General features: G+C 41.1%; 1 protein-coding gene across 3 annotated transcripts in view; it reads left to right on the forward strand.

Annotated features, from left to right (window-relative positions):
* NUP93 (nucleoporin 93) overlaps nucleotides 1–12,356 on the forward strand; it is a 112,724-nt gene that overhangs the window by 13,664 nt on the left and 86,704 nt on the right. For 2 of the 3 annotated variants that reach the window (XM_004057681.5, XM_055364295.2), the window contains exon 2: nucleotides 2,420–2,612. The exons of the other annotated variant lie outside the window; for it this stretch is intronic. In XM_004057681.5, coding sequence (XP_004057729.1) covers nucleotides 2,434–2,612 — 179 coding nt within the window. In that variant the 5' untranslated portion in view covers nucleotides 2,420–2,433. The remainder of the gene's footprint in view (nucleotides 1–2,419; nucleotides 2,613–12,356) is intronic. 3 annotated transcript variants of the gene reach the window in all.

Consider the following 12,356-nt stretch of genomic DNA (forward strand, 5'->3'; position numbering starts at 1 on the left):
CTATATAATTAACTTAAAAAAATCTTTATTAGACCATGTTAAAGTAAATGACTGATTCTGTATTAATTACTTATACTCAAATTCATTGCTCAAAATCTTTGGGGTGGGCTGGTCATTTGAGAAGGTGAGCATTTCCTTTGTCTGACGTAGGAATGAAATATTAGTTGTATTTCTTTCTTCCTTTATCTTTTTTTGTCTTCTTTTTTAATCATAGAAAAGTTTTGCTTCATTCAGTTCTTTATTTAGGGATTTCCAAAGTTTTCCTCATGAAAGAAAAAAGTGTTTTCTTTTCCTTGACTCTGTTAGAAAAATTATTTTTATCTTAGAGTAAAAATAATGGGCGGAGTGGTGGGGTGGGGTTCTGGAGAAGGGAATGCTTTGTTTTTCTTTTCCCTTTCTGGTGAATGACCATGGTTTCGTGTAATTAGTAGAATGTCATTGGCCTTGAACATTCCTGAGAAAACACATTTCTCTATCAGGCCGGAGTAATTGTTTAAAAATGCCCCTCTCCTCAAAATTCTTGTGTTTCCTCCTCTCTCCCTGAGGATACCTTCCTAATTCTCTCATCTCCATTTTCTCACAATAAAGATTGCGAATTACAGCCTGATTATATGGGTCAAAAAAATTACAATATTTGTTTAGAAACTTGAGGTTAAGAGTTATTGTGTACGTGAATTTTTGTTGAAGATTAAAGTCAGCTTGGAACTTCATAAAGAATACCAAAGTGTCTATGTTTACTCCAGCTGAGCTATTTTTGTTTTAACCTTGTGCCTTTGCCTTTAAAGTTAATGTCCTTTAATGGTCATTTTTAAAAGTTCTTAATGGATTTATGGCAGTAACAGTGTCCTTTTGACAATTAACCTGTGCTTCATAGCTGACATATAATTATTTGCCAACATGGCAAAACCCATCTCTACTAAAAATACAAAAAAGCTGGTAGTGTCACCCCGGCTGGGTGTGGTGGTGCATGCCTGTAATCCCAGCTACTTGGGAGACTGAGGCATGAGAATTGCTTGAATCTGAGGCGGAAGTTGCCGTTGAGTCAAGATCGCACCACTGCACAATAGCCTGGCTGACAGAGCGAGACTCTGTCTCCCAAAAGAAGGAAAAAAAGTATAACAAGAGCTATTGTACAAGTAATTTTTTTAATGAAAGATTTTCTTCTTAACCTTTTAGCAATGTAAATTTTTTTTTTTTTTCCAAGACAGAGTCTCACTCTATTGCCCAGGCTGGAATGCAGTGGTGTGATCTTGGCTCACTGCAATCTTCCGCCCCCCGGGTTCAAGTGATTCTCCTGCCTCAGCTTCCCGAGTAGCTGGGATTATAGGTGTGTGCCACCGTGCCCGGCTAATTTTTGTATTTGTAGTAGAGATGGAGGTTTCACCACGTTGGCCAGGCTGGTCTCGAACTCCTGACCTCAGGCGATCTGCCTGCCTCGGCCTCCCAGAGTGCTGGGATTACAGGCGTGAGCCACTGTGCCCAATTTTCTTACCATTGTGCTATTTTTTATTTTCTGTTGATTTAATTAGTGGTAGGAGTTAAAAACATTCTCTTGGTGAAGAACCTTATATAAGAATAGCGCAGTATATATTCTGTACTATTGGCATTTCTAAAAGTAGCAGGTACAGTAACAAATCTAATGTCCCGAATGTCATATATAACAAGCAGGCACAGATCTGTGCTCTCAGTAACCTTGTAAGATAAAGAATGTGTGAATGGAGACCTGGACATGAGTATTAAAAAAAAAAAAAGAAGAATTTCTTCTGTTAGTGAAGGAGCAGGTGTGTTAGAATAACAGTAGGGGAGAGAGGGAGAGTTAGTGGTGGTTAGTCCGAAGAATGCCTTTGTTTTCCTGGTCTTGGTTCAGCCAAATCACAGTAGAGAGTATTCTTGGCATGTAACTCAGCCTCTGTGGATTGGAATTTGTTCTTCTTTCTTTGTTCCTCACAGAGTGGTTGTGAGGATCATTTGAGATAAGGTCTTATAAATTGCCTGGTGCTTTTGGGGTGGTAGTGTTTTTCTAAGATGGGTGGAGAATAAGAGGTGCAGGTTGACTGTTCTTTAAGCCTCCTAGAGGTTGCCACAGTGGTTTCCATTTCCTTTTCTGCTTTGAGTCTGTGGAAGGAGACAGGAATTCTGGTCTGTGACTTGATATCTGTGCATTTGTTCTGATGGCAGAAATCAATCTTGGGGCTGTCAATATGCACAGAAATGATCTGTTTTTTCACAGCCTGACTCATTTTCTCTGTCAGGCCTGTTCTTGGGCTATGTTCAGGAACAAATCCTGCTTGTTGATGAGCTGTGTCCTCGTCTGTTTACAAAAAGTTCTGCTGTTTTGTTAAGCTTGTAACAGATTCAGGCAGTGTTTGAAACCTGTCTTTCCCTTGATTTAGATCTTTTCATTTTTTCTCCCATCTAGGATCTGCATCTCCAATGGATACTGAGGGGTTTGGTGAGCTCCTTCAGCAAGCTGAACAGCTTGCTGCTGAGACTGAGGGCATCTCAGAGCTTCCCCATGTGGAACGGAACTTACAGGAGATACAGCAGGCGGGAGAGCGCCTGCGTTCCCGTACCCTAACACGCACGTCCCAGGAGACGGCAGATGTCAAGGCGTGAGTACTGGTAGGGAGACAGCATTAGTACTGGGTGGCTTGGGGGCAGGATCTGTTTCTTCTTTCCTGCCTTGAATTCAGATCCAATCTGTGAATGACAGCCACTAGCCAGATTCTTGGGAACTCAGAAAGGTGTTGTAAACAGGACAGCAGCCTTGGTTTGTTTCCCTGCCTCTCAGGTTTTCTAGCCTGTCTGCCTCACCAAGTTATGAGCTGATATCACAGGGAGAGATGATCACAAGGTGGGAGGGGGTGAAAGAGCTCTGTCATGCTGAATCTGGTCACAGAAGTTCCTGCTTGGGTTCAATGATCATTGGGTCATAAATGGCTCCCGTTATGTTAATACGTATGGGCCCCACAGATAAGTTTTACCTTCAAAGCTAGAGAGCACTCAGTGATGAGGACAGTTTTTAAGAGCATTTGGAAGAAATTGATGAACAGTTAGTGACGAGAAACCATCCAAGTGAGGAGTGATTCTGTCTGCTTGTTGTCAGTGACCTGGGAGGCTGCTTCTGAAAGGCCTTGGAAATACAGTGCCCCCAGCTGATTATAGAACAGGAGAGTGGGTGAGCCCTAAGAGAGTGCAGCTGGGGAAAAGTGCTGACTGACTGAGCTGGCAGCCACTGCTGCCACACAGCATCAGTTGGGCTGTTGATTCCACAAACATGTGTTTAAGGTCCACGCTGTGCCAGGTCTGGACCATCTCTGGGGTGGCAACCATGAATTAGACATGGTTCTTGCTCTCAAGGAGCTTATAATGTGGGGAGTGGGGCAGAAAAAAACTATGCTGCTTTCCTTAAGAAATGTGATTTACTGGTTATTTACTGTGTGTTACAAGCTTGGCTAGACGTGAGATTTTGCTTAATTTTCACAACCATCATTAGGCTACAATCTCCACATTACAGTTGAGCAACAAAGGCTCAGAGAAGGCAAGTAACTCTTCCAGATCACACAGCTGGCAAGTGGTAAAGTCAGGGTTCAAACCTAGTGAGGTTGACTCCAGAGTGCATACTCCTCTGATTGTGATGGAAGGGCATGGGAGGATGGAGAGGGTGCTGCTACTTGTGCCTTTGATGGGTCTGGAAAGACACTGAGATTCTGTGCAGGAAATATGGAAAATTGTCGGTCATCTCCTCAGTCTTCATTCCTTGAACTTGAGAAAGAACTAAGTGCTGGTGTTAATGTGGGACATCGTCTGCTCTAAGCATTTAACAGATGTCACGGAGTATTATGTAGGAGTGGGCTACATTCTTGTTCTTGAGAGCTGAATGTTTTGGCTGCTCTGTCGAGTCAGTAAGGATGTTGTGGAAATTCTTCTGTAGACCTCCCCAAAATGTTATTTTCTAAAATAACTAGTTGGTTTTGGTTCTGTTGGCATTGGTAAAGGCAAGTCAGAGGAACCCTGGCAGGGATTTTTTTACCCTGCAGCCTTGCAGCTAAATGCAGCCAACTGCTTCCCTACACTGCTTTCTCACAGCCCAACCAGCCTTTAGACACTTCTGCTAACTTGCCTTCCCTGCAGGCTCCTTAACTGCTACTCCTGGCTGCCTGCAGTTACCACCAGTCTTGAGCATGCAGGCTCTGTGCTGTATGCAAAGATACTGCTGGAGCGAAAGGCCCATGATGCCATCTTAGTTGCTATAGTTATAATTTAATTGCATCAGCTTTACAGCTTATTAAGAGCAAAAAGGGAAAATGTTTTCTTGGTAACAATTACCGGTCATGCTCTCTTGTAAATTTCCATTCTTTTTCATTTCTTTCTACCTTAAATTCATTATTTTAGGGAGGAGGAAGTTGGAATGTTGAAAGAATGGGTATAGGGTGGGGCAGGTGCTTAAAAAGAAACCAAAGGGCTGATGACTGTATTTTTCCATCTTCTTGATAGGCAGAGACATAAAGTGTAGTGTGAATATTTTAGTACATACAAGATGAGGGCAGAAGAGAGAACTGAGTAGGAAAAATTTTCTTACATGAAATAAGTTTTGAAAGAAAATTCTGTCTTTAAGATTTTAGATTGTAGATTTAAGATTGAAATGTTATGTGCCAAATTTATTTATTTGTCCAAATACACTGTGTTGAATATTTTGTTTTAGAGAATAGCTTTGATAGCTTTTTTTACGTGTGTGGTTTGATCTTTTACAATTGTTAAATTTTTTCACACATGAAGAAGAGTATGCTTTACATATATAAAAATGTAAATCGGGGTTTACAGCCCATGAGCCACATCCAGCCTTAAAGTTTTATTGGAACACAGCCAGGCTTATTTGTATTGTCTGTGCTGCTTTTGTGCTACAGTATGAGAGTTGAGTAGTTTTGACAGAGATCATGTGCCCTGCAAAGCCTGAAATGTTTACTATCTGCTGTTTACAGAAAAAGTTTGCTGACTCCTGGTATAAATAATAAAATGAATGAATACCCATGTGCACATTTTATCAACTGAAACAGAATATTGAGCTGGGTGCCGTGGCTCATGCCTGTGACCCCAGCACTTTGGGAGGCTGAGGCAGGTGAATCGCTTGAACTCAGGAGTTCAAGACCAGCCTGGACAACATGGCAAAACCCATCTACAAAAAATTAGCTGGGCATGGTGACACGCACCTGTAGTCCCAGCTACTCGGGAGGCTGAGGTAGGAGGATTGCTTGAGCCCAGGAGGTTGGAGGGTGCCCATCATCAGTTGCATATCCCTCTTTTCTCACCAAAGACACCACACTAGATTTTTCCATTCAAACTCTGAAATCAGGCAAGCTAGAGGTGTATAAAGAAAAAGCCAGTAGTCACTCTTTCTCCCTAACTTTGTCATCCAATGTAACCAATGTTATTAATTTGCTTATTTTTTCACATACTTCTCCATGTTCATGCAAAGTATATATAAACATTTATTACCCCAAAGTTTTACAGCAGATTATAACTCTCCTTGTGATAATACTATAAGCTGTTGTTTAAGCTCTTACTGTTTGTCAGGCGCTGTGCCACACACTTTACACGCATTATATAATTTCTTTTTAAAATAACCCTGTGAAAGTGTTATCTGTGTTTTAAACTTGAGGAAAGTCAAATAGTGAGTGGCCAAGCCAGAATTTCAAATCCAACTTAGTAAGAATTCCTCATATTTGTATGGTACTTTTCAGTTTCTGAAGGATTGTCACAGGCACTCTCCTGACTGGTCTGCAGTGCCTGAGAGGTAGGATAGGCATTTTCCCCCACATTCAGCAGAGGAAGAAACTGAGGCTTAGAAAGGTGATGTATCCAATATTTTCAGTGAGTGACAGGTGAGACTTGAACCCAGGCCTCCTGACATTTTATATGCTTCCCATGTATGCTGGGAACAGTCCTTGTCCTTCTACTCTCCTGGAACTGGAAGGAGACTCCAGCTTCCATGACTTTCTGCTCATGTGGGACTGCCTGGCTTTTGGGAATTGAAGCAGGTAGAAGGCAGGGAACCTTCCAAGGATTTTTGCACCCTTGCAGACTGAAGTTTCTAGTACAAGCTTTATTTATAAAGCCGTCCCTACCCTAGATTCCCTGTCTCCTTCATCAGTCCTTTCTCTCCCTGCATATGCATCGTATAAGCCGTACACTGCATAAGCCACACACTGAACAGTTTCTACAGGTGTCAACTACTTAAATGACCTTTCTTTTCTGACAATTCTAGTAGATAATTTTTAAATTCTGAGGTTCTCAAAATCCTGGTATACATTAAAATTATTTTGGCACTGGATACATTCTTATGTGTCTCTGGTAGAGTACAGCACCATGGGACAAAATTTAGACATAGCTAGCAAAATTGACCCAGCAATTCCACTTCTAGGGTTTTGTCCCAAAGATATACTGGTAAAAAACACACACAAGAAAACCCTGTGCACAGGGATATTCATTACAGCATTATTTGTAATAGCAAAAATTGAAAACAAACAAATGTCTATCAGTAGGTGACTAGTGGAATAATGTAGTATGTCTATGTAATAGAGTACTCTTCAGTAGTACAAAGGAATGAGAATATACAGTAACATGGAATGATTCCAGGACATATTATTAAGTAAAAAATGCAGGGTAGAGAAAAGTATTTAGTACTCTATCATTTGTATAAGAAAGCAGGTGAAAGACATTCCATGTTCATGGATCAGAAGACTTAATAGTAAGATATTAATACTCCCTAAATTGGTCTGCAGATTCAACACAGTCTCTATCAAAATCCCAGCTGGGATTTTTTGCTGAAAGTGACAAGCTGATTCTAAAATCCACGTAGAGATACCAGAGACTTAGAATAGCCAAAACAATCTTTAAAAAGCAGAAGAAAGTTGGAAGAATCACACTTGCAATTTCAGAAATTACTACAGAGTCACAGTAATTAAGACTATGGTACTGGCATAAGGATAGACATGTAGATTGATGGAATGGAATTATTAATCCAGATAAATAAACCCATGTGTCTGTGATCAGCTGATTTTCAACAAGGGTACCTAGACCATTCATTGTGAAAAGAACAGTCTTTTCAACAGATGATGCTAGGACAGTCACATGTCAGAAGGACCCAGAAACCAAGTTGAAGAGGCTTCTACTGGCCAAAGATGAGATTATTTGATCATCAATTAGGATAATAACTGCATTGGATTGAAACATATCAAATATGTTTAAAATTTATGAGTTTATATACTAAAACAAAACTCATTGATCGCCTTTGGAGAATACTAGAGAACCAACTCATTACTCAGGGTAATTACGTAGTTGATTTTAGAGTTTCTTGGAATGGAAGTATTCCAGCTAATGAAGATGGAATTAGGATACCACCATTTTGCAACTACTGAGGAGTAAATGGATCTAAGCAATCATCATCAAGACTGCAAATATTTCAGATAGAGATAACCAGATATTAAATACCTCTTGATGAAAAGCATATAGTAATCGAGCCATAAAAATAGTGGCACCTCAATCTAATCAAACCCTTGGAACTTTGAATTTGCAGGAAATACAGAGGATAAAGGAGCATGTTAAATGATATCATGGGGATTCCGTCAGTAAAACATTTTCTGTGGGGAACTATAGCCTTGCTACTTTGAGTGTAGTCAATGGATCAACAGCATCAGCATCAACCATGAGCTTTTTAGTAATGGAGACTCTCAGGCTCCATCCCAAACCTATTAAATCAGAATCTACATTTTTAACAAGCTTTCCAGGTGATTCATATGCACTTTTTTTTTCTGCTCTGTACTTTTGTCATCACATGTACATTTAAAGCTTGAGTAACACTGCTTTATAAGATAAATAATCCAGAATCTTCAACAAAGATTATAAGAAAAAAATGAGATAGAGGGGCAACCTGTTGATGAAAAGAGACTTAGGAGGCATATTAATCATCCACAAGTAGAGACTTTATTTGGATTTCATTTAAACAAACACAACTTTAAAAGTTGTGAAAAAATTAGGCAATATCTTGGATATAACAAATAAGCATATTTGTTGATAGAGAAAAATAGGTAGGGATGTAGATGAAACAGGGTTGGCTACGACATGCAAATTGTTGGGGCTGGGTGATGGGTATAAGGAGGTTTACTATTTTAATTTTTTTTTTTAATGAAGAAAAGAGGTTTAATTGATTCACATTTTCACAGGGTGTACAGGAAGCGTGGCTGGGGAGGTCTTAGGAAACTTACAATCATGGCAGAAGGTGAAGGGAAAACAGGCACATCTTCACATGATGGAGCAGGATAGAGGGTGAAGGGGGAAGTGCTACGTACTCTTAAACAACCAAATCTTATGGGAACTCACGGTCATGAGAACAGCAAAGGGGAAGTCTGCCCCTATGGTCCAGTCATCTCCCACTGGGTGCCCCCTCCAATGTTGAGGATTACAGTTCGACATGAGATTTGGGTGGGGACACAGAGCCAAACCATATCATTCCACACCTAGCCCTTCCCAAATCTCATGTCCTTGTCACATTTCAAAGCACAGTCATGGCTTCCAAACAGACTCCCAATGTCTTAACTCATTCTAGCATTAACTCAAAAGTCCAAGTCCAAAGTCTCATCTGGGACAAGGCACGTCTCTTTGCCTATGAGCCTGTAAGACCAAAAACAAGTTAGTTACCTCCAAGATACAGTGGGGGTACAGGCATTGGGCAAATGTTCCCATTCCAAAAGGGAGAAATTGGCCAAAACAAAGGGGCTACAGACCCCATGCAAGTCCAAAACCCAGAAAGGCAGTCATTAAATTTTAAAGCTCCAAAATAATTTTCTTTGACTCCATGTCTCACATCCAAGCACACTGATGCAAGGGGTAGGCTTCTAAGACCTTGGGCGTCTATGCTCCTTTGGCTCTGCAGGGTACAGCCCCCTTGGCTGCTTTCATGGGCTAGTGTTGAGTGCCTGTGGCTTTTCTAGGCACATGGTGCAAGCCATCAGTGGGTCTACCATTCTGAGTTCTGGAGGATGGTGGCTTTTTTCTCACAACTCCACTAGGCAGTGCCCCAGTGGGGACTCTTTGTGGGGGCTGCAACCCCACATTTCCCCTCCACACTGCTTAGTAGATTCTCCATGAGGGCTCTGCCCCTGTAGCCAACTTCTGCGTGGATATCCAGACATTTCTCTACATTCTCTGGTAGCTGTTCGGAGGCTCCCAAAATTTTGTGTTTTTAGTTTTTTTCTATAATAGCTTTAAACAAGTGGGCCACTACGATGGCTGTAATCAAAAAGATAGTAACAAGTGTTGACGAGGATGTGGGAAAAATTGGAATCTTTATACCTTGCTGGTGGGAATGTAAAATGGTATAGTTGCTTTGGAAAACAGTCTGGCATTTCCTCAAAAGATTAAGCATAGGGTTATATGACCCAGCAATTCCACTCATAGGTATATACCTAGGAGAAATGGAAATGTATACTCACACAAAAACTTGTGAAGGAATGTTCATGGCAGCTTTTGAAAATAATAGCCAAAAGTGGAAATAATCCAAATGCCCATCCACTGATGAATGGATACATAAAATGTGGTATGTCCATGCAGTGGAATACTGTTTGGCAATAAAAAGGAGTGAAGTACTAATACATGTTTCAACATGAATGAACCTTGAAAGCATTATGTTAAATGAAAGAAGGCAGTTAGAAAGACTGTATATTGTGTGATTGCATTTATGAGCAATGTCCAGAATAGGCAAATTTATAGAGACAGAAAGTAGATTAGTAGTTGCCAGGGGATGGGGGAGGTTTGCGGGGAAATGGGGAATCACCACCTATTGGTCAGGGGTTGCTTTTTGGGGTGATGAAAATATTCTAAAATTGATGGTAGTGATGGTTGTACAATTTTATGAATACATAAAAATCACTGAATTGTAGGCCAGGCATGGTCGCTCACGCCTGTAATCCCAGCACTTTGGGAGGCTAAGGTGGGTGGATCACTTGAGCCTGGAGTTCAACCCCAGCGTGGCCAACATGGAGAAACCCTGTCTCTAGTGAAAATACAAAAATTAGCTGAGTGTGCTGGTGTGCATCTGTAGTCCTAGCTACTAGAGAGGCTGAGGCACAAGAATTGCTTGAACCTGGGAGCTGGAGGTTGCAGAGAGCTGAGATTGCACCACTGTACTCCTTCCTGGGCAACAGAGCAAGACTGTCTCAAAATAAATAAGTAAATAAATAACCAAATTGTATACTTTAAATGATAAATTGTAAAGCTGGGTGCAGTGGCAAGCATCCTGAGTTCCTGCTACTTGGGAGGCCGAGACAGGAGGATCTCTTGAGCCCAGGAGTTTGAGTCCAATGTTAATGACAACTAATCACAGTCGTTGGGAGGAAAGTTTGGACTAGGTTACTCCTGAAGCTAGGTGATTCTAATGTGCAGCCAGGGTTGAGACCCACTCTTTTTTTTTTTTTTTTTTTAAATTTTAAAATAGTTTAAGTTCTGGGATACATGTGCAGAATGTCCGGGTTTGTTACATAGATATACATGTGCCGTGGTGGTTTGTCACACTTATCAACCTGTCATCTAGGTTTTAAGGCCTGCATGCGTTAGGTATTTGTCCTAATGCTCTCTCTCTCCTTGCCCCCCACCCCCGACGGGCTCCTATGTGTGTTGTTCCCCTCCCCGTGTCCATGTGTTCTCTGTTCAACTCACACTTATGAGTAAGAACATGCAGTGTTTGGTTTTGTGTTCCTGTGTTAGTTTGCTGAGAATGATGGCTTCCGGCTTCATCCAGCTCCCTGCAAAGGACATGAACTCATTCTTTTTGATGGCTGCGTAGTATTCCATGGTGTATATGTGCCACATTTTCTTTAGCCAGTCTATCATTGATGGGCATTTGGGTTGGTTCCAAGTCTTTGCTATTGTAAATAGTGCTGCAGTAAACATACATGTGCATGTGTCTTTATAGTAGAATGATTTATAATCCTTTGGTTATATACTCAGTAATGGGATTGCTGGGTCAATGGTATTTCTGTTTCTAGATCCCTGAGGAATTGCTACACTGTCTTCCACAGTGGTTGAATTAATTTACACTCCCACCAACAGTGTAAAAGCATTCCTGTTTCTCCACAGCCTTGCCAACATCTATTGTTTCCTGACGTTTTAATAATCGCCATTCTGATTGGCATGAGATGGTATGTCATTGTGGTTTTGATTTGCATTTCTCTAATAATCAGTGATATTGAGCTTTTTTTCATATGTTTGTTGGCTGCGTAAATGTCTTCTTTTGAGAAGGGAGACCCACTCTTTTAGAGAGTTAACTTTTTAGGATTATTAGAGGAGAGAGGCAAGATACGGCAACCTGGAGGGAAAGCCCTGGGGATGGCATCATAGTTGACGTGGAAGAGACAAAAATCTATAGGAAGGAACCTCTGGGTAAATGTAATCTGTTGCTGTAGTATTTATTGGATTAGAACTACATATGCGAAATCCTTTCTCTTCTCCAATAAGTCTGTTAGTTCAGGATTGAAACTTTTAGGTGTTATACCTGTAGGTGTTAGGGTTACATGTGCTGCCAAATTCTCTGACTACTAAGTTACTCAAAGTGAACACAAATGTTATCAGTGAGAGTTTTTGTTACTAATTTATAATCCAAAAACAGTCTACAAATTAATGGGCTGGATGTGGTGGTTCACGCCTGTAATCCCAGCACTTTTGGAAGCTGAGGCAGGAGGATCGCTTGGCCAGGAGTTTGAGACCAGCCTGGGCAACAGAGCAAGACCCTGTCTGAAAATAAAATAAAATAGACTAGACTAGACCAGACTAGACCCGACCCGACCTGACCTGACCCCACCCCACCACTACACTACGAGTTCCCCTAAGTTTCTTTTTTACAGAGAGTGTTCTAGATATTAGTGCAACCTTTTCTTTAAAAAACTACCCTTGCATTGTTACATTGCCCCAGGTGAGTAGAAATAAAGATGGCTATATTATTCCCATTTCTCTTCAAAAGCATTTACTGTTCAGATAACAGCCTCCTATATTATTAGACTGGGCGGCAGAGAGGGAACCTGCAGATGTGCTGAACATGGCGTTTGGCTTTTGAAGGGAAGCCATGGAAAACTGGCCTTGAATTCTGGTTTGGTTGCCCCTGGGCAAATCATTGATCACCTTGAACCTTTAGTTTCCTTAGCTCATGAATGACGTTTATACTAGGTTACTCCTGAAACTTCTACAATATTGTAGTTCACTGTATTCATCTACAGAGGCTGTAAGTGTAGGATGGTGGTTAAGAGTTGTGCTGTACAACCCGGGAGGCTGAGGCAGGAGAATCACATGAACCTGGGAGGCGGAGG

The sequence above is a fragment of the Gorilla gorilla genome, chromosome 18 (genome assembly GCF_029281585.2).
Source record: "Gorilla gorilla gorilla isolate KB3781 chromosome 18, NHGRI_mGorGor1-v2.1_pri, whole genome shotgun sequence".
Taxonomy (NCBI): Eukaryota; Metazoa; Chordata; class Mammalia; order Primates; family Hominidae; genus Gorilla; species Gorilla gorilla.